At 37.6% G+C, this 27,363-nt stretch overlaps 1 protein-coding gene across 3 annotated transcripts in view; it reads right to left on the minus strand.

The window, feature by feature from the left end:
* The window catches only part of DPP10 (dipeptidyl peptidase like 10), a 189,845-nt gene that overhangs the window by 49,651 nt on the left and 112,831 nt on the right, over window positions 1–27,363 (minus strand). For all 3 annotated transcript variants that reach the window (XM_062498736.1, XM_062498735.1, XM_062498734.1), the window contains 2 exons: window positions 8,604–8,656; window positions 8,428–8,509 (listed from right to left, as the gene is read on the minus strand). In XM_062498736.1, coding sequence (XP_062354720.1) covers window positions 8,428–8,509; window positions 8,604–8,656 — 135 coding nt within the window. The remainder of the gene's footprint in view (window positions 1–8,427; window positions 8,510–8,603; window positions 8,657–27,363) is intronic.

Consider the following 27,363-nt stretch of genomic DNA (forward strand, 5'->3'; position numbering starts at 1 on the left):
TTGTGCTTTCAGCTGCTATTGCTGACCCAGCCCATCTTGCTATATGGGACACGTGCCTTCATCTCCCCACTGCACATGGGGTTCAAGTTGTCTGTTGTCTTTATGAAGGGCCAAAATTTTAGTACATCCACCTGTACAGACTCCACACAGCACATCCAATGCAAGAAACACAGTTTGTCCTAAAATACCTCATTAGGAATGAGACAAGGAGGAATTAGGAAATTTTGACTAGCTCTTGGAGCAGCACAACTGTTTGGGACAGCTCTGGGAAACAACACTTGGAAATAACTATTTGCTTTCCTTCCACACAAAACTTTTCCCTTCTATTTCTGGAAATGCGCTGTCACCTGCCATAAACCAAGAAGAAAATCAATGCATTGTTTTCTCTGACACCTGACTTTTTAATCCTTATTCTCCAGGCCTTGGAGCTGCCAGTAGAGATACATTCCTCACAACTACACATCCACAAGCAGTTCTTTGCATTTCACTGTCTGGTTCAGGCTGAGTCAACATGAAAGCCTAAGTCACTTTAACACAGTGCAGCAAAAGTTTAATCAGCTCTGATCTTCCCGCACAAACACAGTGGGGAAGTCATAACCCCTCTGTAGGGAAAAAGAAACATTTATGGGCTGGTGATGATGGAAGTTAATGTCTCTTTTTCAAGAGGGACTTGGCTAAAATAGAGAGAAATAGCCAGGAAAACTGAACATACCCAAAGTTGTTCAGCCTTGCAGAGGAGAACAGTCACTATCACTTCCACTGCCAGAAACCTGTCTATATTTCTGATGGATGTTATGTGCCAAATGAGAAAACAGATTTGAACAGAAAGTAAACAGAACCTATAAATGGAAGAGGTGGAGGAACCCTTCCACAGAGCAAGAGTTCAGTGGAGTTTGTGTCAAGTCAGTTTTGCTGCTTCAACCTGTTCATAGCAGAACTCTGTAGGCACTGGTAGCATCACAGAAACTCCAAAGTCTTCTGCAAGTCTTGTGCCAAACACTTTACAAAAAGCAAATAAAAGTCGTGTTCACAATTCATTAGAACAACTCTGGCATAGAACCAGAACCTGAAAGGCATTAGAAATCTTCAAACTCTTCTGTTTCAACATTTTGGTGGCTTCCTCTTTGCAATCTTCCTTTTCCAAGGTGTTAAGGAGTATAGAATATAGCTGCTTTTTTAAATTTGCCAGATAAAACTGTCATTTACATTACATTGCCAAAAGATATGATAAATTTTCCATCCCACCCTGTGGTGGAATGTGAAGTGACTACAGGATTATATGGTCCAGGGACACAGGTAAGCATGCAGTGGTTTTGGGAAGGATTTTGGAGTTACACAGAAATGCAGTCCCTAATAAAACACAATCTTTTCCAACTCCAGTTTAGCAAAGGATTCCATCAGATTTCAACCTCTGCTTCACAGTTTTTATGTGTGGCTATTTCCAAAGAATTTTAGACTTCTGAAATACAATTTTCATCTTTCTGCATTACAGAAAGCCACACATTTTTCCCACAAGAAGCACAGCAGCCCTATTTTATGAGCCATTGGACTTGCAGTTAATATTAGCTAACAGAAGGAAGTGTGAATATTCAGATATGCTTTGTTACACACAGACATGTTGAACAACACGATGAGAGGTGAATATTGCTGTTTTCATTGCTCCCTGCAGGCTGCTGCATGGAAAAGTCCTTAGGACTGCTCCTATCAAACATGTGTGTCTATACTTGGTTCTCTGTGCCTTTGTGGGTCTGTATGTAAATAAATATATGTACACCCACGCAAGTAAGCATGTGAAAAAAAAATAAATTTTTAGCACAGTGATGTATCAAATTTCCAATATATTTTCTTCTGGATTAAAAAAATGCATTACTTGTGTGCAGGGCTTCCATCCTGACTCAAATATTAGCTGCATGCTAGATCAGTGATAACAGAATAAGAACCAGGGAGAGGAAACATCTTTTATCTCCCTTCTCGATTTATTCACTGTAAAGCTGCTGGGTCTTTTCCTGTTCCACATGAAAAACAGTGGTAGAGGAATAATGCCCCTATAAAACATATGATTTTCTCATTATTTCTTCACCTCCTTCAGATACAGCCAAGTGGCTATTCCCACAAAGGGCCAGCAATATCTAATCCTTGATACTCATAATTTTCAACTGCCTTTGATACTAGAAAACGTTTGTTGTATTTCACTGAGCAAGATGATGAAGAAACTTCTTTGCTCAACTTAGCCTTGCTCCATTTACAACGTTCCATTTATAATGTTGTAGTGGTCTCTAGAGCTCACAAAATTTTTATTGAACATATCCATCCTTCATAAGTAAAACTGTATTTTTTCCTGTTTTGCCAAGCTGCCTGTGTTTTCTGGCTGCATTCTCCATTCCCCATTTCTGAGATGGGAACAAAACTTTTCAGATGGAGTATCACTTTTGGAACTAGTGGACATGCATTAAATGCTCCTCCAATCCATTTTGAAGTGGAGTAAGCACACAGAAACTGGCAATGTAAAATGTTAACTAGTTCAGTAGAATACCTTCAGAGCAACTCATACAATTTTTTTTTCCTTTGGAGAATATTTTGAATAAAATAATTTAAATTAAAAGGCAAAAAACATTTAGATTTTACAATGATAGTTTGACAAATCCGAGAGAAAAATCCAACGTGCAGCAGCATCTTAGGAGGAAGACTAGGCAACTCCAATTCTTCTGTGGACTCAGCTGGGTGGGCAAGGCTCAACCACAGTTCCCTTCCTTCAGAGAAACATCCTCAGCAGGACAAAGGATCTCCAAATGTGCTTTGAACTGCAGAAGTTTGGTAATTGAGCCCCTCATGCATTTTAAATGAGGTATCATACCTGAGGTTAATGGCACAATTGAAGTGTTCTTGTTTATTTCTAGTTTTCAAAATAAATTCAAGCAGAGGCTTTCCTCTCACTTTCACTGCCATCTGCCTCATTAGCATAGTCATTAAAAGGGAAAGATGAAATAAAGCCTTGACATTTCCATATGTAATTTTAAGTTAATCATCTAAAATACAGTAAGCCAAAAGAGCAGAAGACTTCGCAGATAAAAACAGCAGAAGAAATATATTTATTTAGGACTTACTTCATTAGCACTAATAAAGCTTTTACTTCATTTGCATATGCAAGTGTTCTTGCCAGGAGGGGGTGCCAAGTACCCACAGCACTAATTATGCAAAAAGAAAACACATGGCAAATATTTTACAGAAAGATAAATTAACATGTTTTATAGCAGTTGTACATTACCTTGATAGACCAAACAGTAAATGGAGCTTTCAGCAAGTAATGGCTCTTAAAGCATGTGTTGAGCAAGGTAACTGCCTGAGAACAATCCTGCTAATTCCTCATTTACTAAAATTAGTCCAGGGCTTATCTGAGCACATAGAAAATAATACAACTTCAAAGAACTTTGCTGCTGCATTATTTGTCTTACCTAAAACAGTCTTTGAAAGCTATTGGAAAAAAAGCTAACATTTTGACAAAAGGCAATTGTAAGGTAATGTTTTGTTAATACAGTCTGAGAGATATTTGAGTTTTTGTGGGGCAATAGGTATTGATGGAGTGTGAAGGGAAATTGAACTCCCAAACATGACAAAAGGATAAAGAGAAGATGACTGATCACAGAGAAAAAGGGCAGAGAAAGGACTTCTTGAAATTTTATTACATTTATTAACAGCAATTAAAGCAGATTTTGCTCTGGTTCATTTCTGGGTTTCTGTTTCTAAGCTGGTTTTTAGGTAGTTTCAATACAAGGTGAAGTCCTCTTTCTCTGGATCTTTTTCATTTACGTAAAAGCTTCAGCTTCTAAGATACATTATTTGTGAGTAGCCTTTTTTTTTTGTTGTTGTTGATTTTTTGGAAGATGAGGGCAACTTATAGATTTCTAATGTTTAAAGTACTTTCTAAAAATTGATGAGAACATCCTGAATCCACAATTCAGCTACAGTTAACAAACTGTTCTTAGTGTATACAGCCTAATAGGTAGTTCAATTCAATCATGACCTAAATTAAAACACAGCATTGTAAAAGCTCATCTTCAGTCCTACTATTTGATAGTGTTATATTTTGTTGACAGCATCAATTTGTGACAAGGCTTCTAAAAATAATTTTATTTAGTATTCTAGATAGTTTTACTATTTTCTTGATTTTTCTTTGGTTAAATTATGTATTAATTTATGCATAGATATTCATCTGTAAGTCAATAGATCATTATTTATACTGATCCATCCAAATATGTAACCCAAACTCCCCTCAGAATTACTTAATATATCAAAAGAAAACCGAGCTTGCTGCAATTAGTAACACAATATATCTATTATAAATGTAAAGGCAAAGTGACTTGCATGGACGCGTGTTCACAGAATGAAGAGAAATAAAGTATTTTATACAAAATAAACAACATGTACAACCACCAAGGCAGGAAAAAAAAATCGCAACTTTTAAGAAAAAGCTATATCAAACTGAACAACTTCTAAGCAAGCTTCACTAGGAGCTGGTTGAAGTATCCCACGCAATAATTGATCAGAAGAACTCTGTATCACAAGGAGCACTGCAGAAGGACACGACGGTGTTAACTGACACTATTAAATACAACACTGCAAACACTGGAGTCATCTCCAGCCTGAATTTTTCTATCCAGGCTCCTACTGCAATACATCCCCACAGACAGATCCAGAGTTGTCTCCCCCGTGTCAGATACAAGCCAGGTCCAGCACAAACACATGAAAACCTTTTCTACAAACTACTGGAGAAGATAAGGCTCAAGAAGGAAGAACACTGGATAAAAACTGGGCATTCCAACAACAGCGGCCCTTTAAAAACCCCGAAGCATTTTTCTCCTCCGTAAAGACCTCCCACCAGGTATGGGATATCTTTCTCAGACACAAGCAGTGAGGTCTTTAATCAATAAACAGGAGGCAGAAAAATGTTGATGAAACAAATTAGATCTCTAGTTGGGTTTGTCTTTCCTGGAATTACTTACTGCTGCAGTGATGGATTCTATGGAGGCGAGGTAAAGAGATAATCAACTAATGACTTGCACGATTTTAATCAAACATGAGTAATGCCTGGCAAATACATAAACAGCTCCCGAACATACTATGACATAGAAATGGCATTTTAGATCTGGCACAGTTCTAACACAGTTAAAAGGCAGCATTTCAAAGTGTGTGACCTTGAAAACAGTTCTCATTTTAAAAGCTGTGTGACCTTAAGGTACATTAATTCATTAGATAAAAGTTTCTTCTCCCCAGTGGCAAACATTTTCAATTTCACCACCAAAATGTCATGACTCAAGCAGCAGATGTTTCTCTGAGCTTTCCTCTTAATCATTACAAAACCCTCTACTCTAGGTAAATAGCAAGGAACTGAAATAACTTGCAACTACTGAGGTACCTTGAAAGCAATGGTACTGTGGGTCATTCACCTGGCATCTGACATAAAGCTAACTCTGCTCCTCACTAGCCACATGGGACATGCTGGCCCATTAGACAGCCCCAGAGATGATTCCTAACAGTAAACTTAGACTGATACATGCTTTCCACAAGGATGCAAAATACTGCATATACTTGATTTCACTGCAGCCATATTCCATCTGTGCAATAAACAGTTTGTGGCTTCATGCATATTTCCCTTCCTGGCTTTTTTTTTAATTTCCTTTCCTATCCTTATATTATCTGTTTGAACATCTTTTCAACTCCTCCTCATTGGAAGAATTTAAGATAACTACGTAGGCTGCGCTTACTTAGATCTGCAGAATTGTGGACTGGAAACATCCTATTTTATGCTATAGCCTAACTATCAAAATTAGTTGATCCAAGTCCATGTGTTATCTCCTGATAATTTGGATTTAATCCAGGACTTTCCAAATAGTTATAGTGTAAAGTTGGGATCTCTGGCTCAGTCAGACATACCTGTGCTCCGTGTTCCGCATTTTGTGCTAATTTTGCTGACCAGTCCTGGCTGTAGTATTGCTATTCATTCTGCACCACAGGTGAAGGGGGATATCCCTTCTACACACTGCCTCTGTGATGACACACAGCACATGTCATAGGTCCTTCTACATCAAATTTTTTATATATAAAATTAATTTTTTCTCCAATTGTTCTCCACTCGCTCTTCAATGGTAAAGAATGACTCTTGGAGATTACCCAGGTTAGTACACTATGAATATTTTACTTAAAGTATGTCATTGCTTGTTTTACTCACTATTTATCACTATTTCCTTATTCCATGAAAAAGAAATGCAAGTTTTGTTCAGGACGGTAAACCACTCATAGTGTGTTTGGCAGCATGAGTCCATGAGACTGCAGCTTTGTTTGCACTCAGGTACATTCCAGTGATAGTTACTGATGGATTTTCATCACTGGATCTCTCCCTTTATGCCTTCCTCTGCGCCCTGTTTCACTGCTGGTTGCTTCCTCTACTATTTTACTCAAAACCCACCAACCCAGTGTTTGTTCCAGTGCCAGATTTTATAACGGTATCATAGTGGCAATGTGTCCTCAGCCACATATCTTTCCTCTGCCTAACCTGTTCTGCTGGAATGAACTCTCTGTCCTGCTTCTGCTCGAGGCAGATGTTCCTTTGGACAGGAGCAGCAACCATTACTCACCACAGTCTTTATTCATTCATGTTCCTTCTACATTTTTGGCTTGCTGCTGAAGCGGGAGGGTAATGCAGCAAGGCGCTTCTGTCACTTTGGAAACCTCCTTTTGCACACAAACAGCTTCAAGAGGACATCCTCCTAACTGGCAATTCCTAAAGTCACCTTCAGGGGACTGTTCCTGCAGGTGTACATCTCTGTGGCAATACTCGGTGCCATTCAGAGTGCACAGAAGATTTTGTGTTCAAAGTTATTATTTCCTAATTCTGCAGACCATATGGCGCCATAAAACCCACAGCAGAGCAGATATTTTTAAAGCATGACATTAACTCTACTAGGGACATTAACAAAGATGAGTAATGTTATCCTCGCTCAAGTATGAATCATGCCAATGTTTTCAAATTTGGATGATTAAGGTTGTACCTAAAATGATCACCCATTTTCTCTTTCAGTTTTGAGATGTAATAGGAGTGCCTGTGCCTGAGTGCCTGTATCTGAAAGTATCCATGCACATTTTTAGAATTTTAAGCAAAACACATTAAGATAGCATTATTCTGATTTATTTTTCTGAGGTTTATGATTGGTAAGTCTGACCCTGTTCTTATGAAGCACCTTAGGAAAAGAAAAATGTCTTTTCTCAGTAATCACTGCACTTAATTTTAGTTCTACTTTAGGTTACTGATCAGAGATTCAGCACAGAAAAATCTTCTGAACTGCAATTTAATGAAAATATTTCTTAAATCCGTTCAATTTTGCAAATGCTTCTCCTTTGTACTACAACCTATGTGGTTTGCCACATTCCATAATGGTGCCTGGTAAATAACCTGTGTATTTATTACCATTAATCCTGTTGCCACGCTCTCATTATTAATAAATTAACGTGTTTAATTATTAAAACATATCAAGCATTTTCCAATTACTTTTTCTCACCTGCCTCCACTTTCTTAATGCAAAACATTCCAACCAGAAGCATTTTTTACTTTCCAATCATGTTGATGAATGATATAAAGCAACAGGGTACATTCTCTAGACATTCAGCTTACAGCCTCTCTGCATGAACAAGCTGGATGTGCAAGGAGGCCCTGGGATCATGCCTGGGGGCATTAATGAGCTTATTAGAACACTGTAACAAGGATTATCTGAATTTCTTATGCAGAACTGAAGATGCAATCAGTCTCTTGCCTTCAACTACCAACACAGGTCAGCTTAAAATCACTGCTGTTCTAAAACCAAAATTTTTCTCTTATATTGGCATTGGTTATGATGAACATGGATGATTAATATTTATTAAAAATGGCAAAACTTCTGGAAAAAAATTATACATGAAACATGGCATCTCATTTTATTATTATGAATTCAGTGCAGCACAGCTGACCTTGGCAGTAATTTTCATACTGAAATTAAAACATCACTTTTCATGAGTCCATCACGTCACATTTGGATGCTAAGCTCTTGCTTTTGCCCACTGTTTTCATTGATATTGCACTTAAAACTGCTTTTCACCTTTAACTTTACTTCCCACATAGCAGTAGCCATAAAGATGGTTATCCTGAAAATCACTTGAGTGCATATTTAGATGAAGGTGTGATTCTTTTAACAACTGTACCATTTGATTATTGGAGGTCAGACTGGAAAAACATATTTTTAATAAAATATAAGCAAACAAATAGAGCTGTCCTAAAAGTTGTAATAGGAGCATACTAGCATAGTGCAGAAATGCATAACACAACTTATCTTAAGGCTCTCAGTTTTGTTTTTACCTCAGTGTGTCGGGAGTCCATACATTTTTAATGACTGTGCTTACCAGTTGCTGTCCGTGAACACCCCAGGCTGCATACTGTAAAACTGAATCCTCTACTTCTGGAGGGTTTAACTCCCAAACTTCCCTTGAAAAAAGGGAAACATTTTTACTTGAACACACTGGCATCACCTCATGCATAGAGCCACTGACACGATATGGGAAAAACAAATGTGACTTACCTTGTGTGTATGTTATAAATCACATATGAAGCTGTATAAGAATAATGAAAAACCTGTTAAAAAAAAAAAAAAAAAGAATTACAAGACAAAATACAGGTTTAAATACAGACTCCCATGAGGGCAGTCACAGTCTTTCAACCCCTGTAAACACTGATACCTTTATTACTGAAAGAATGTTTTACTGAATTAATTATAACCAATAGACCTGAACTGGGTTTTTAAACTTGTAGGAAGGACACACATTAACACCTGTTAATTTAACCAGACACTGCAGCACAGCAACAACTGCAAAAAAAAAGTCCCAATTAGAAAAATCTTCATTCATGTTAAAAAATACCCAAAACACTCCCCCCCAACCAAACAAAACATAACAAGACGAAAAAACAACAACAAAAAAACCCAAAACAACAAAACAAACAAACAAACAAACAAAAAAAACCCCTGAAACCAAAAGAAACCCACTGAGAATATACATTAGGGAAAAAACCTGATTTTTTTCCTTCATCAAGCTGTGTCAAAATTATTGCAGAGGCATCACAGTTATTGCCCTTGAAATGCAGACCAATACAGGGTTATATGGTATTTTTCTGACCACCTGCTATGAGCAGCCTGAAGGACCTCCCAGGTATGGCTCACAGAACAGAAAAACTCTGTACTTACTGGAGCTCTGTTTGCTGTGGCTTTCATTGAGTAAGTTTTGGTCTGATTTTGGCTGACTTCCTTTGTTTTTCAGAAAAAGTCCATTGAAGGTTTTTTTGTCATTTTGGATAAAAAAAAGAACTATTTATTTTCAGCAAACCTTTCTCATTTGACAGCAAGTTACCAGTGACTTCTGTATTCCAAACCTGTAGGATTCTCTGACAGGAACAAAAGAGCACTTACAGTGTGTAATGTGATGGACCACCACACCAAAGGGCTCAAATCAAAGCAAAGTATGACACATTCTCTAGTCAAACATTAGTATGTACACAGACAATGAATAACAGACATTTTGCTCTCTTCCAGGCTTGAGTGATTCGTTTTCACTTAGCTCGTGACTCCTTTTTACCTAGCTCGTTTTTTGCCTCTATGTCTTGTATCATTAAAGTATCATAATTCCATCGCATTAGTTTTAATACGATTTGAAATTACTTCATGGTCTTGGCATATGAAATGTATTTGGCACGAATTATTACTGAACTAAAAAAGAATCTTCTTTTTAATGTAAACTTCTGCCAGAAAAAAACACTAGATTAAATCCACCAGACTAACTGCAGCTTCATGTCTACAGTTGCAGCATCTCTGCTTGGCACATAAAGGATTTATTTCTGGACAGGCTAATCCCAGTTAGAGGGGACAGGTGCAGCTGCAAAGCCAAAACCTTGACATGGATACATGAGTTGGGAACTCTTCAGCTTACATTTTCTGCTCTGGGAACCTGCCAGTGTCTCCAAAGAGAACAGGCAGAGGGGGATCCTGCATGGACAGAGCCACTGGAATTTTTCACTGGGGTACACAAGAAGGTTTCAGAGGTTGTTATTTTGTCTGGAGGCCATTCAACAACAGAGACATCTGAAACATCCTTCCACTGACTCCCTTCTCATTATTAGCTCCCTGCCAACACATGCCAAGAATTTAGCATGCCCTAAATCTTTGCTGGCTGATGCAGCAAGAATCCCACAAGGGTCTCTAAGACTAGTGACTCTACTTTGTGCAACAGCTGAATACCCCTTCTATAAAATTTCCCCTTGAGACAAAAATAATTTCCATTGTCCAAGTCTGTGTTTAACATCAGAACTGTTGCTTCAGTAAGATTCACACATATATTAATAAGTATGACCCAAACATTTTATATTTTATATTACAGCTTAAGATAAACTGTTCTGTCATGGAAGGTACCAGCCTCCTCTGAGAAGTGTGACTGAAACAGAGAAACACTTAAATCATGGTGGTTTCTGCACAGGGTATGCACTGCCAGAGGTTACTCAGAGGGGCACCTGCCAACAGCTTTTAAAGACCAACTACAAAGAAGAGAAATGGGTCTCTTGCCCTTGTGGGAAAAAGCAAAATTGTATCGAAGATAATGTGAGGAGGGCTGATAGATACTTTAAATAGAAATATTTTTAAAGTAAATTATTAGACAGAGTATGTTTCAACAAGTATGCTAAATTAGTAAGTCATTCTGACAGCTTAAATAGAAAATATACTGTAACAACAAGAACAACACTTCATATATCATGTGGGAACCCTGCTCCTGCCATGCGCAACATTTCTGTCTAAACATTTATGCAGAAACATTAATATCTGTTGAAAAAAGTTGAAAGAGCTCCAGTTCTAGTGGAGACCAACACTGCAGTCACTTTCAGACAGGATGCTGATATTTTTCTCAATATACTCGTATTAGTTTTAGTTCTTAACAGGAACACCATGTATAAATTACAAGTGCAAAGCTTCCTAATTCATCTTGCTTAAAAGAGCCACACACTGAAACACAATCACTATCAAAATGAAATCAATAAAAAGGATGTTGAAGATCTCTATTTTTCTAGCCTGGCTCTTATAGAAAGTGCTTAGGAAGGGCTTGTAGTTTTGAACAAAGGCTTAACCTGTTTGGCTTCCTCTTGCACAGAGCTGTGTCAGTGGCTGGGACACAGCTCTTCCCTAACACCATCACACAACATCTGGCACCACAGGGAGGAGTACCAGCAGCCCTCAGAACACCTGGATCAAATCTCCCACACAGCCACCAGTTGTGTTCTCTGCAGAAGAGGCTTGGGGAATGATGCCTTGCAACTCCTGCACTGTAGCATGTGCACTAAGCAGAAAAAAAACTGGTAATTGATGCAAAGAACCAAACTAAAGCTCAGGCAGCACAGACTCCTCTCACAGTGTATTTACAGTGAAGGCTGGCTGCTGTGTGCAACAGTCAAACCCAAAGTGCAACCACACCTATTCCAAAATGTTTTCCGACATTTCTTGTACTCCGTGCCTTCTAACCAAGGTACTATCAAAAGGCTGAATGAACACTAATATTTAAACATGGACATTGAATTGCTCCAATTGACAAAATAAGAGATTTTAACTGAGGAAAAGGGTTTGGTTGTAGCGAAAAATGCTCACCTTCTTTACACAGAGAGAATTAGTTAACGATTATGGACACACATAACATCTCTAAGAAAAAAAACAATGCAGGAGAGAAAAGCCTTTTAAAATATTAAATGCATTAAAGCAATTTCTGCAGTGTCATATCAGCTGAGGAAAACGAACAGAGGAAAATGGCCTGGCATAATTTATTACAATAATTATACATGTTAAGGTTGGGCACTGTGAGGAGCCTTAACCTTCAGAAGTGGCATGTATGGTTGCTAGGGTTCAGGCCTTTCTGGCAAGTAAATAACTTGCCTGCTTCTAATATGATAAGCTGGAAAATGTTACCTGCAATGTTAAGAACTGTGAAAATGGCTTTTAAAGTTAGACAGACAGTATACTTCCCCCTCAGTACAATTTATTTAATTTTTCTTTTGCCACAGAATGCAGTCGGTAACAACCATTGCATATTAAATATTTCTTCTGAATTCATTCTTTTATCAGTTTATAAAGTGATGACAAGCTTTTATCTGGTGCTGCTCAACACTGAAAAAGTTAGCTGCATTAGTGTATGAAAAAAAATGAAATTACAGAACTCCATTACAAAGAACCTGGAAAAAAAAGGTGACAAAAAGTATTTCAAGACAAATTGCTCCAGTCAAAATGTATTGAAATAACAATCTATTACTCAGCTATCAGCCAACAATAAAAAACACACTTATCAATCATGATCTGAACTTTTAGATGGCTCATTTAGATGAAAGTGTGATTTTTTCAACAATTGAGTTCTGGAGTTTCCTGTGTCCTTTTTTCTATATCTTTCAAGGAATTATTTGTTTCTTTCTATGGTTTCTAAAAATGAAATAATTCTATGGAACTCAGTGCATAGCTCAACAAGATGCAAGAAAACAGTGCTCTATACACTCTGCCAAGCACACTCCACTAACTCTGCAATATGTTCCAGAAAAGATCCAGTTCACTCTCCCTGGGTAATTTGGAAAACATTTCTCAGCAGAATAGTGTTTTTGCTAAAAAGCTGCCAAGACAACTTCAGTAGCAGTATTTTTATGGTGTGATGAGAGCTCTCAGCTCCAGGGAAATGGAAGAGAGCTGATGACATTAGAACCTGGCAGTGCCATAATCCCAAAATGCTCGGGCATGCCAAACACCTTGATGCATCCTTTATCCATTTCCTGTATTATAAACCAATTACATTCTTTCTTGTGTTATTTATTTAGAGCAATAATGATGCCTTCTTGCTGGCACAGCTATTTGCAAGGGAATGGAGTGACTGTCCTGTATTTTGTTTTCACCCAAACAGACATCTGCAATCTGAACTCTTCTCCGCAGTTCTCAGTGCTGCTACACTCTGTAAATTCCCCTTTCAGGTTCCAATAAGACATCTCACAGGGCATAAAAACACTCAGGCTGAGCAAGAACTATAAAAGGTGAGAGTATACAAAATACATTAGAAATTTCAGCACCTGCAGTAGTACTTGCAGTTATTCCAAAGCTTAACAGCCAGATGGTGTCCATATCTTGCACACAACATAGATATCCATCCATTTCTATTATACATAGCAAACAGAACAGATTATTTAAAAGCCATGCCCTTCCCATTAGATAAAAAAAAAAGCGCAGCATTAAATAACTGAAATTGCAGTGTTTCCCATCATTCCAATACCACTTACCTCCAAACACATATCCTGATTTGGAAAGAGAGGCAGTTTGTCAGGTAAGGTTCAAAACCATGCAGATCTCTCTGATTCACCAGTAAAGTATCAGATCTTTTATGGATTAATTTACACTTCTGATCCCATTAAAAACAAAATCTAGTATTTTAAGAGACTACTAGTCTGAAGGAAAAATATTCTTGTTCTGAGTGAAAGAATTTAATCAGATTTGGACACAGTATAATCAACCTTAGCTGAGTAAAGTTTTAACTCATGCAATATATGGATGCCTCCCTAAACAGTATTACCCATAAAAAGAGAAAGATCAAAAGACTGCTTTTATTGGTTCACAGACACAAGTCAATTATTAGGCAGTTCAAAGCTATGAGAGAACCCGACCTGGAAAAGGTTTTCTGCGCCTGGAAGCTTTTCTATTTTTTCCAGCTACATCAGCTGGCCTAATAAAAGATATTACCTCTTCCCAGAAATGTTGTCTTGCTTATCTTTCCAGGCTACCACATCTATAACAACAATGTTAGGGAGAAAAAAAGTATTCCTAAGCCCAGCTGAAAAAAAAGGACTAACTAAAACTAAAAGTGATCCTTCCTAATTAATAACCTGCATTACAGTGCACATGACAAAATGCAAGTGAACCCAGAAATCAGGGGACAGGACACAGAGAAGCAGGGAAGTAAACAGGAATACATCTTGCCAAGGACACTCACTTCTCCTCTCATCTGTGGCCCTTCCCACTTTTGAAGATCTTTCATAATACATTGGTAAAATAGTCTGGAACATTTCCAAACTGCCTCGGTGGGTGCCAGCCACAGGAGCTACTGGCTGTCGTGCAGAGTGAAAACCAACAACACGAGAAGGATTCTGCCTTTATCCTATTTTCTACAGTTGAATTAAGCATTTGAAGAGTTACTGAAAAATCTACTTATGCTGAAAACTGAACCAAAAAGCCTTTGTTGTGGTAAGGTGATTAGAAGGCCAAGCAAAAAGTAACCCATCATTCATCTGCCATTCATGAAATGAAGTACCCACACACAATGACAAACATAATCTCATTCAAAATTCCGAATCTTTAAGAAATCTCCACTAAAGCCTCACAAATACAGTTTAGAAAAAGAAATGTAAACATATATTGCTTCCTATTTTGCCTTTAGCATAAAAAGACCTTGGAAGTAAAATGGAATATCCAGAACATGCCATGAGCTATGAATAATGAGCAAGGACCAGACGCAGAGTGGAGAGAATATAAGGGGACATAATGAAGCATAATATATTCAAGTTCACTCCCCATACAAAAAACCACAGCCTATACAAATTATAAATTATACAACGTCTCTGTATATTATCTCTATAAATTATGCAAATAATTATTGAAATTACTTTTCCTGTAGTTAGTGATATTTTACTATCAATTTTGCTCAGAGAACACTGGTGTAATTCAGATTTCCAGCAATGAAAATGAGAAAAAGCTTTCAGCAGGTCTTTGATGTCATGTACAAACTGGTACACATTTGGAGAACACCAGATTACTTGTGGACGAACTCCCTCCACGGTGGAAAGTCTGCTGAAAGCAAATGAGTTACAGTAGGAGGGGGCAGTCTCTGCTTTATGCCATCAGGATTCCAAGCAGCAACTTCTTGCTCTCCAAAAAATCATATTAACATTCACACAACCAGCTCCTACTCCTCATTTCCTTTTTATGAGCTTTAAGACACGTGACCTTGCTGGGACTGCAGTGCAAAGAGAATGGAATCAGTATCTAATGTGCTGATCACAAAACAGTAAAAAAGATATATTCCTTTCTTATCTTTGTATTGCAAGATGTCCAGCACCCTGTTACTAAAACCTGTGAGGGAGTTAGTAAGATTAAATTAGGAGCAGCACGGCTACTGCCAAAGGCAAAACACAGCTGCTGGATGAAACTTGCGTCCATTTTGCAATTTATATGCTAAATAAATTAATAATGTTAATGGTATCAATAACATTATGGTGAAATCCAAATTTCTCTAAAATTCTGTTATCATTCACCTCAAATGTTCCCCCTTTGCCTTTCCAGTTTGACTCCATGTGTCCTCCAGCACAGGAACTGCTGTTAAATGGGACTGAACAGCTAAATATGGCACAGCCATGGTTGGGTTTCACGCAGTTGGTTCCTTGGGTGTGTGAGAAGTGAAGAGAGAGATCTGCAGCATTGAATTCTGAGCCACAGAGGGACATGAAACCACTGAATAACACCTGTGCTATCACTGAAGAGCTTGAAAAACCACACTCCATGCCAATAAGTGACTGCCTTTGCACATTCATGAAGATAATACTGATTCAAGACTGGGATTCTGCTGATTTCATGCCATGGCAACAAACACAGTGAGACCTCAGACTATGCATCGATACCAAAGCTCAGCTCACTTTGGGATACACACCAGAAATGCTTCACACCATGCCCCAGTGAAGTGGCACCTTTTGCTCTTGGATTTCCAGTATTTAACTGGTATTTTCCTGGTGTTAACTCAGTAAGTTAAGCCACATGAGTTAATTTCTGATTCTGATTTCATATTGATTATATCTGGGATGGAGAGAGCAACGGGGACTTCTCATTTTAAACAGTGTGAGACAACATGTTCTTCAACTGGTTTCAGAACAAACTCTTAGAAACAATCAACTGAACAGTCTGTTAATACTGAGATGATGAATTGCCACCCATCTGTAAATCCTATTATTTCTATCCAATTCTGGAAGCAAAAAAAATAGAGGTAAATTTTGCCAGTATTGATGTCTAAATCTTTATATACTCTTGCATAATTTTGGCCCTTCTGGTGAAGTATCTGGTTTCTGAAAACTCTGTATATAATTGCAGAGTTAATTTAAGACAGAGCTTGATGCATTTGAGCACTGAAGTTATGTGACAGGGTTATAACTTTGAAAAGCATCATATTTATTTGTTTCAATCAGCATTGATTATTTCTCATGATTGATAAGAACCACTGCATATCATTGGTAGTAATTTATGGTTAACATTAATACTTTGGGGTATGAAATATTGCCAGCCATAACAACTATATGCTGCCAAACCAAAATAAATATAAAGGCAAGACATTTTGAGACACGTAATTTATCTCTAAGAAAAAAGGCTGTCAAGGAAGCCTAAACAAAGAAGCACCTCTAGAAAATCTGTTAGAGCCTCAACTGTTCACATAGAGTTTTTCAACAAGATTAATTATCCCAAGAAAAAGACATCCACTGCAGAATGTAAATTAAATCACAATCAATTAAACTCAGTTCATATAACCAAGAGTTATGTGATACAAACCACCGTTCGGAATAAATGCAGAAACTTCTTTTTCTTCTCCTACATCAACAGCTGATAGACCATCATTTGGATATGCAACTCAATCAGTTTTGAATATATAATAACTTCAGATGAGTGAATTATTCAAGAAAGAATGTTCTGCATTGCCACTTCTGAAAGCCTCACACATCACTGTCATTTGAAATTCTATTAGTTACACTATCACGTAAAATATGTTTCTTGAGTCTTGTATGAGATGACTGATGACAAAAATTTATATGTTTTTTTTTTTCTGGCTTCTTCACCTGCAGCATTAAAAAACAGGAATGACTGCACTGAAATCATTGTTACATGACAGTCAAACTGGTAAATCTCAGGCCTCAAGCATAATACAAGCTCTTTTTTTTATTGGTACACAGCACATCCTTTTCAAGCATATGCTCACACTCATCTTCAGTATGATCAAAATTTGGACCTTATGAGTATTTGGGGATTTATAGAAACTTCTCTTTTCCAGAACTGATTTGCAGTCAGCTTTAGAGTGTGCATTTTGATCTTGACAAGTGTATAGGGAAACAAAAGATATAAATTCTGACAGCACAACCAGAACTTTATCTCCATGGAAATATGAGACCGGTAAGGGTGCTTGCCTCTGGTCAATGCAGCTGAGAATACAAATCTGTCTTAGAAAAATATGCATTTAAGTACTTTAATATGCCTGACACTTTAGACAGTCTGATCTCTTTACAGGTTCCTATGGATTACTCATATCCCACACAAATGGCATAATCTATAGGGAATTTGGATTGAATGTCTCCACACACGCTGAAAATTATTAACTGAAAACAAAATACATTTTCAAACACTATTTCTTAAAGGCAAAGCTGCATCAAGTCCTCTCAGAGTGTTTTGAGATGGTTTAAATGCTCTTTGAGATACTGTGGAAGAAAGAATCAAATCAAGACTTGGTTTTATTTTCATTTTTTCCACAGTGAGTCACATACTGTATTTATTGAAACAGACTGCTAAAGAGAAAATTGCCAGCTGCAGAAAAAACACCACCTTGTTTTGAAGAGACACACTTCTACATGTCGTGATATTTACTAAAGTATGTATAAACCGATTCATATGAAATATGATGCAAATAAAAGAGGTTAATAAACTATTGAGAAAACATTTTCTAAATTAACATTCCATATAAATCAAATGTCCAGCATCTGAGCACAAAAGTAAACAGAACTGAAGGTGCCCTGAAATGATGAAGATACAAAAGGAAATCAAAGCATGTGATGAGTCAATTTTGAAGTAAAGACTAGAGAGAGACTCAATATCTCTTTTTCTTCTCCAGACAATTCTGACTCACTCAGGCTGCAGTCAGGAAGCAGATACCGGATGCTCATCTGCTGTTTGCTTACAAATTGCATGAGGAGATGAAAAGACCCTGTGGAGCTGGAGAAAGGAGAAGCAATGAGATAAATGGCCTGTGGGTCTGAAGAAATGCAAAGGGAAAATGGAAATGAAAACTGGGATGAGGGAAGCAGATGGCTAAACCAGCAAGCATACAAGATGAAAGAAGGAAGACAAAAAGAAAGGGCTAAAAATATCGAGATGGGAAAAAAGAGAAATAATAAAAAGAAAGAACAAGTCCAGAACAAAACAGAGCTGAGACCCTTAAAGGGCTGGAACTGAAGAGGATCAGAACAAAGGAGAACAGGCAGCAGGGAGGGAGAGCTGTAAGCAGACCTGCAGTGTGTGGGCAGGGTGGCTGGAACTCACAGGCTCAGGGAACTGAGGAATGAATCCAGGCAGAGCAGACTGCACCTAGAGCCCTTCTCTTCTGGAGGAACAAAGGCATGAATGGAGAATTGTTTTCTAAGCAGTCTGACAGTTCAGTACCTGTCCATGAACAAGGCCTTTCACTGCCTTGATTAGTATCATCATTAATTGCTTAGTTGGATATGACACATGGAACAGCAGGAAGGCAATGGGTGTTTCTTGTGGTAAGTCACCCTCTCTCCCAGTTGGAGAGTCCAGGGAATCTTAGTATGTTATTGGCAGGTTTTCTAATAGGAATATATTCCTTATTTAGCCTTTGATAGAGTTTTTATGAGAAAATTACTGTTTCTCTTTGAGTATTTATCTGCCTGTAGGTTGAGCTATGAACAGCTTTCACAACTACTTTTGAAATCCATATGTTTGAAGTGCTCTTGTACTGAAATCAAACCTTTATGACTGCAGGCAACCAACATGGCCAGGGCTCCATCCCTCCAAGACATTCTCTAGAAACCCTGTTTAAACTCTTCGAATAATTTGAACACCGCAGTTTAGATTTCTCCCCTTCTTACATCAGTTCTGCACTGCAGTGTGAACTCCGGTACCTTCATATTTTAAATACAGCATTAAAAGAAAATATTTTCCATAGGAGTAAGTTCAGCAAGTATCACTACAGCTAAATTTCATCTTTAAACTTCCTTTTTGGTCATGCCCTATTCATCTCCCACATCTCCATGATTTCTTTAGTGCTGCTGGCCCTGCTAACAGGCTTACACTGTTCCCCTTCTGTTCCACTACCCTGTTACAAAACTGAGCAAAATATCACCTCCAGGTGCAGTTCCCAACAATGGAGCTCACAGCCAGTTATCCTCTCCAGCACTTCCCATTAGCAAGCCATGATGCTGCTTGCAGCCAGCTAGGTCTACCTTCACTAATTTTCTCGTATTGTGCCATATTTCTGTACTGGTCTCTGCTGTGGCCGTTTTATGATATTACAGTCTCTTTGATGGTGGTGTCATGAAGTAGACTCCTGTAGCAAGTAAAAGACCTCTTCATGATGAAGTGATTAAAAGGTCATGATAAGAGAGCTATTCATTTAGTACAAGGGAGTACTTCATGGTGATCTCAAAGAAGCTGTAACAAAGTGATGAATACCTCACACCAAACTCGTCTCTCCGTGAAACATCTAATCTGGTGCTATATTTGCAGACAATAAATAGAATTATAAAGGTTAAATTTGTGCAGGTGGTTGACTGCCTTCACCAGAACATTAATTTATTGCCTAAGACCCCAGGCTAAACCTTTCATGCTCAAATACCCAAAAAGACTTGTCCTTAGTTAAAAAGAACACAAAAATTGGATAATAAAGGGACACATCTTAATATTTCTCTAAAAAGTGGACTCAACCATTTGATCTGTTAGGTCTGTCACACTATCAGTGCTCCTCATAGCCTGAGATGGAAGCTTGGTTTAAAGAGTGATGTGCAACAAAGACAGCTTAAAACATTTCTCTAGGACAGTTACATAAAGGTCTAGTCTTTGCCACCTACTTCAAGGTATTTCAACTCTATGTCTGTATTTTAAAAGATCTTTCTTTCATTCTATCTGTACCAAAGTAACTGCTAACTCTCATTTCCAGAAATTCACTTATCCAACACTGCTTTCAGCACTGTTGAGAAATGCCAACGTCAGCAGATTTACCTGCTTCCCTGGTCCTGTTGGACTAGTCAGAGGTGGTCAGACAACGCTTTTTGTGATCAAAGAGCCAGGAATGGGGCCAATGCCTCTTCTGTGAAAAAGTTGGGACGGTTTCCTCATGCATAATGCAGATGGGAGATACCCCTGTCATGTAGCGGGCTATGAGAAAAGGACTGTGTCACAGGACAGTTAAAATATTTGAAAAACACACAGCCTGTTTTTATCTTTGGACATTTGCTCTGGGATAAAGTTTTCAGCCACTAGATTGATATATTACTTCTTAAGAGTCAAACAGCGCCAACCATCCCTATTGATATCCACTTGCATGGTAAATTCAATTATGCTGTACAGTGGTGTTTCAAGTGAAGGAAAACTCTGCCTTAGCATTTTTGAAGCAACGACCTGGGTCAGGCTCACCTTTTTGCTTCAGGCTAAGTAATTTAATGTTGATAGAAAGCCACAGGCTTTGCATGAAGGTACTTCTTTAATGAGAAGTAGCAATTCCAGATTCCAGGGATGAAGGAGCTAGCTTGATACCTCACCACCTTATTTCTGCTTTGTAGGGGGAAGTGATTCATAGACTGGAGGTGGTTGGGGAGGTTCTTTCCATTTAAATTCTTTTAGACTATGTTCATCCTTCTAATTTGTAGAATGTTCTAACAAAACATGTGTTCTATTTTAAAAATAATTAACTACTACTTTCATTCTTGATGTTAAATATTTCCTAGAGAACTATTTTGTGTTCCGATTGTACGTAACAGATTGTTATAGGACATCAAACATTTGTTGAATTGCATCAGATATTAGTTCTTATTTAAGAATGGCAAATCTGTTCCAGCTCCTCTACATCAAGTTAAGGACTTGGCTTAACTTGGATTTGTTTATTTAACACCACTGTGTGGGCTACAAGTCAATTTTCAAAACCTCCTGACAGAGCACTTCCACATTTTCTCAGTTTCTATTGTAATAAAAAAAAAAAAGTGAGATAGTTACTGATTTCCGAGAAATAATTTTTCAGAAAGTTAGATACAAACCAGACCTTTCTATGATTTATAACACAGAACATTCACTTTGCAATGCTTTTTCTGGTCAGCAGGCTTTATTTCCAATATATTTATAATTGTACCTACTGAGTTGAACATGACTATGAATGTGATCTTCAGAAGGACATTTTTCCTTTGAGAAAGTCTTCCCCAGTGAATAAAACTATGTTTTTTTAAAAAAACCTCTGCCTATAAACTTTGTGAAAGGAAAATACTCTCGACGGAAGGAATCATCTATCAGGAAAACCTAGGTATTGATAGAAACAGATTACTACCTAATCCTGTTGACCACTTCACCTTTGATGTGGATGTATCTGAAAAGAGGTGGCTAGGAAAATACATCTATCATGAGAATCTTTTTATTGATCTCTGTAAACTTTGTTCAGGTCATTAACATGTGATTTATATCCAGAAACAACTAAGTAGTCAATTTAAATATACACTGCTATTAATTTGATACATATGCTCACAGATCAAACTACAGATTTCCAGTTATTTGTACTATGAAACCCTACAGAGCTCTTTGCTCATGGAAATGGACTAAGCAGTCAACAGCCCATGAGTGTATAAATTCAACAGATTTTTCCAGGCTGTAGCTCTCTTGAAGGGACAACAATAACCCTAAGGATATCTTGTGGCCATTATTTGACATAATTTCAGTGCTTTCTCTGCAAAAGCATATGTGGGGAATAGAATCCTAAACTTTCCAAAGAGGGATGCATTTAGGTGTCAGATGAAGTCAGGGAGATACCAAAAAGTCAACGAGATACAAAGCTCCAACATGATTCTTAAGGACTATCGCCGGTGCTGCATTTTTAGACATTCAAATGCCTCCATAAATGTCACACACAAAACCACAGAAATTGTGGTTTTTCCATGTGCACTAAAGCCATTCAAACCAAAAGAATGAAACTGAAGAGATTTTACATCAAACACCTGATATAAAGTGCTTATATTCCTCTCACATACTCAAGTGGAGCAAATTTCATAATATAATGCTTATTTGATATTGAATTCATCTTCTTTGTAATTTAGTGTGCAGAATTAAATGATTAAATCTCAAATGATTATGTACATAATGAGTAAAAACAGATCAATTATTTTTTTAATTTAAGTAAGTGGGAGTTATAAAATTGTTTAAGCACCTTTAATATGAGGAACTACCTAGTCAAACTCACATTTGTGTTCTTTGTAAGATAATGTTGACTTGAGTCAAATTGAGCTGCTTAGATTTTTAACTTAGCAGTGGCTATTTGATTATAACCCACTGGGCAGATTCTCAGTTGCTGTAATGACGTCTAACTGCTGTTCACTACTGTGCTATGTCTATTTTGAACATCTAAATCCCCTTTTAAAATATTTTGTCTTTTGCCTTTTGTTGTTGATTTGGGGTTTTTTTTTTGGTGTATTTTTTGGTTTTGTTTTGCTTTTTCAACGTGGTTTATTTGTCATAAGAGATGCACAATAGGTCACATTTTCAAGAGGGAGAACAGCCCTTTGATTTTTATAGTGACCATCAAGTTCCCTGAAATCTCCTCTTCCCTTACAGAAATTTATCACCAGTTTAGCAAAATCATTACAGAATAATGGTGCTGTAGTTTGAATGACTCTTACTCAACACCCTTTAATTAAATTTTAATCGTAAGAACTATAAATTCAATAAGGAAGCTGAGATTAAAAAGAAAATACAGAGAATCATGTATTTTGATCCAGGATTCTTTCAAAGTGTTAGATTATGCAAGCAGCAAAGCTTTGTAGAGGAGGAGGGATAAGAGCCACAGTAAATCCAGCCTCTCAGAGGTGCAAGTGTAGTCTACATTTGGTTATGTGCCCAAGACTGAGTGGTGTAACTGATTCAACACTGAATGGAATCAGGGAAGATCCAGATCTTGAGGAAATACCACAAAAATTTGTGGTGCTCAGTGGTACAGAGCACAGATATCCTCACAAACACAAAGAGCCATTTCACTCATCTATTTCACATGTACAGGCTGGAGCTTTCCATTAAACAAATAAATGTTTTATAAGGGTCTGTGGAGTGACCTTAACTATGCACCATCCCCATTCCAGCTAACATTAAATGAACACAGATATATATGGATTACAGGCAAATGCTTTGGGAATGACATTAAATGTGACCCTAACAGTTAGCAGTTGTTAAAAAGCTGATCATTCTCTTCACTTTTTCAGTATTAAGAATGATCATCAGTAAGAGCAAGGCACTTCACAAGCACAGCACTGCCAAGGTAATACAGGACACACAGAGAACTCTGTACCCTGCAACTGGTTTATAGGTGGGTGCAAGCTATATGATTAATTGCATATTCATCTAGTGGGTTAGGAATTTATAAGGGTCTATTAAGAACTTATTAGATATCACTTCTTTTTTCTCATACCTTTTCTTTTTTTTTTTGGTTCCAATTAGGTCAGTGGTACCTGACAGCTAAGGCATATGTAACTAAATGCTACTGAGCTCTTTCAGACACTTCTCTATCAGTACTTCAGAAGTAAAGTTAATCAGGCAGCTAATGATCTGCTTTGGTCGAAGAAATTTTAACTCTCTCACCATCCATTTCAATTATTAACTGATGGAGCTTCCTACAGAAGACTGCTCTCTTTACATCAGTTCTGGTGGAGCTGATCTAACTGGACTCAAACCTGGGACCCTATCACTGCTTCTGTCCAGGAGAACTTGCATTTTACATTATTCCCAAGTGGGCCCTTCTAAAGCTCCATTTGCATTTCTGGCACAGCTGCTGGCTGACCGAATCTCCACCAGCCCATCATTAGCTGTAGGATGGAACACTGAAATTCTCCATCCTTCCCACTGCAGCTGAACTGAGCACAGAACTTCTGGAGCAAGCACACGGCCGGTGACTGCAGCTCTGCAGCACAAAGATGAGATAAAGACACTGCAGTGCTTTGTACAGCAAGGTTATCTGCTCTGCTCCATGCTGATAACAACACATTTAATTCTTTAACAGCCTTCTCGAGGGTATTCATCACACAGCAAAGAGGTGAGTTATGTTCCATAAACACACCGTAGGAAATAAAGTGGTTTTGAGTGTAGACTGCTCTGTGCATACTGTCTTAGCAGCAAGTTAACTTTCACTTTCTAACACTGACAAATTATTCCATTTCTAATTAAATTAGTTAATTCTGAGTATTAAAATGCTGTGTGAAAACTGTCAAAACACTCTTTTTTGGAAAAAAAAATAATTAAAAAAACAACCTGAAACTTGACATTCTTGAGTGGACTTCTCATGCGCAACTTCATTTGAAAAATTTTTGGGTAATAAGATTAGAGCCAGCTAAAACCAAGTTATACCTCTATATTCTATCAATATAGCAAATTATGTATGTTACTCTTCACTAGGAAAGACAAAAATTTAATAAGTTTCATTACAGAATATTAGTTTTAAATTAAGTTTTTCACTTAGGTCTGAAGGCAAACAGTGCCTACTTCATGACCTTCCAAATTACTTCTTTGGGCAATTTTTTTATGCCTCAACTTACCTGATTTTACCAATCATGTGTTTTTCTTCCACGGTATCAGGTTTGGCTTAATTTGTAATTCTTTAACATGCTAATGCAAAAGAGCTCAGTGTAATAAAGAAATGGGAATTTTTCCACCCTGCCTGATAATGCAGAAGAGTTTATCAACATTCTGGTCATACTTAATGCAACCTAAACAGGTTTTGCAATCAATATAAAAAGAGAATTTGTTAAGTCTCAAAGATGTGCATAAATAGACTTTCTCTGTTATTGGATTATCCCCTGCACTGAAACAGACTGAGCAGGGGACTGCAATACTAAGCAGTGTGGGATTTAGTATCCAAAATATCAATACCTGATGGAAAAATGGGAGAAAAATCTAACTGAGAACCAGCCTCAACTCAAGACAGAATGAGCTGCCACTAAAGCATAGAGAAATTAGTTTAACCAGGTTACAAAAACATCCAAATATGGAAACTTTACACACTTTCTAAAAATATTATTTTGGCTTTAACTATTTTATGATTTAGAAATGTTTCTCTTCATTCCAACCAAAATCTCTTTGGCTACAAGTTAATCTATCTAATCCCAATCTCCTACCATGAAATCATATAAAATAAAATCATCTCATTGTACCCAGGAATCTGCTACATATTTGAAGACTTGTATCCCCAGCCTCCCCCTGCTGAAGCTAAGGAAACCCAGTTCTTTCTTGACTTAAATATTCTTTTCAAGACTTCACTATGTCCTACAGAAAACATGTGCTTAAACACTAAAGTGTGATACTTCTTTTTTTTTTTTCCCTAAAGTGTAGGACATTACTTTTGTGTTCAGTTTGTTCCCTGACCCATATCCCCATATATTTTTATACAATACTACTGACTATAACACACTGCCTATTATGTATTTGTTTACTAGGTTTGTTTCCTACAAAGTGTAAGATCTTGCAATTGTATCCACTGAATTGAAACCTGCATATACAAATCACTTCTCCCAATTTTTTCATATTGCTTTCAATTCTAATTTTGTTCCTGAGGCTGCTGGTATTTGATATCATTTTACACTTTGATATTATCTGGTAATTCAAAGAGATGTATTCCTTTTTCTGTTATCTGAAATCGTCAAAATGCTGAATATTACTGGTCGATCTTTTTTGACAGAGAACCATTTATTTGGCAGCATTCACTCCAAGCATACAACTGCAATCTGCTTTTTATTATGGGGGTCCCATTAAGACCACGTTTCTTCATCTTCCCCTGGTGACACCACCATGGCCACTCACTCCTCATCTACTCACCAGGCTTTCTGTACAATTGCAGAGAAATTAAACTGATTTGTTATTATTTGAATTTTACAGATGGATCTTGGCAGTTACCTACTCTGTTAGATTCTAGGTATTTTCAAGCAGTTTAACTCTTCTCTTAAAACAAAGAAATTAATCTCACTCCATTTCTCCACCAAAATTCCTGAGAAATTCCTATTTTCTCTATTTTGGGGGAAAACCACTCTGTCCTTTTCAGTTTTATGGATCTTGTCTATCTTCCATGTATCTTCAGAGATTAAAAATCATCACAATTACTTTACCTCAGGTACTTCCCCATAGCAATTTTTATCAGTGCCAGGAGGGCAATTCTAATCTTTTCTTTCTTAAACTAAGCATTTGTTAGGTTAACCAGGTCACAGCTAACCTTGCTTTTGAATGCTGGGGCAAAAGAGACAACACTTTAACCTTCACTGCTATAAGCAGTTCCTCCTCTCTCCAACAGATTGACTTTTCCCTCGTTTTTCCTTTCCTTTTTGTTGAAGCACTTTCTAAGGACTCCTTAACTTCACTCAGTCCAATGCCCCCCTCCCCAGTCCTGCATGCCACATGGCCATGCCATAACTGCACACTGGCAGAAAACACAAACCAACAGCAGCTCCCTTGTTGGTGTTGTTTTTCCTTTCTCATACTTTCAGTGAGTGCTGGGGGAGGGATGGCCACAGGGCCAGCAGGAGAAGTGAGGTGCTCTCCTGATCACCCAGCCCATCTCACACCCCTGGCTGGGGGGTTTGACTGATTTTCTCTACTTGCCCTCATTATTCTCTTCCTGTACAAAGTTCAGCATAAGGCATCTGTTTCTTGTTTTGATTCATATATTTTCTCGACACTTTCAGGCAGGCCCAGGCAAGAACAAACACAGGAGATGATGAATGAGAACAGGCAACAGTCTGATTTCTAGCTACTGCTTAAGAAATAAATAAATAAATAAAAATATATAGAGAGAAAAAAAAAAGAACAAGGGGGAATAAGATTCAGCTGTTGCTCTGCAACTAAAAATGCCTCATGCAGCTTAAAGCAACTGTGCTGCATGTTCTGTGGCTCAGCTAAGCACCTGTGCATCAAGATTCACATGGATGTTGCTGAAGTTAACTGCACCATGAGGTCAGGTTTTTTATGAATTTCAACTGGAATTTTATGCGAATGTAGGATGTCTTTCTAAGAATCTTTTTTAAGATGATTTAAGATGTAAACAAAACTCGGGTTTGTAAAGTGGATCATAGGCACTGCAACCCAATATTGCAGCCCTGAGGGAAAAAGAATCACTGGTAGAAACTCAATTATTGACTACTCCTAAAGGTGTCCTTTTAGCATTAAAATTCCTCACACACTGAAAAGAAAAATAATCAGTTTTGAAACAGGTGCTAAATTGCTCTGCTATGACACAAGA

This window comes from Cinclus cinclus, chromosome 9 (assembly GCF_963662255.1).
Source record: "Cinclus cinclus chromosome 9, bCinCin1.1, whole genome shotgun sequence".
In the NCBI taxonomy this organism is placed as follows: domain Eukaryota; kingdom Metazoa; phylum Chordata; class Aves; order Passeriformes; family Cinclidae; genus Cinclus; species Cinclus cinclus.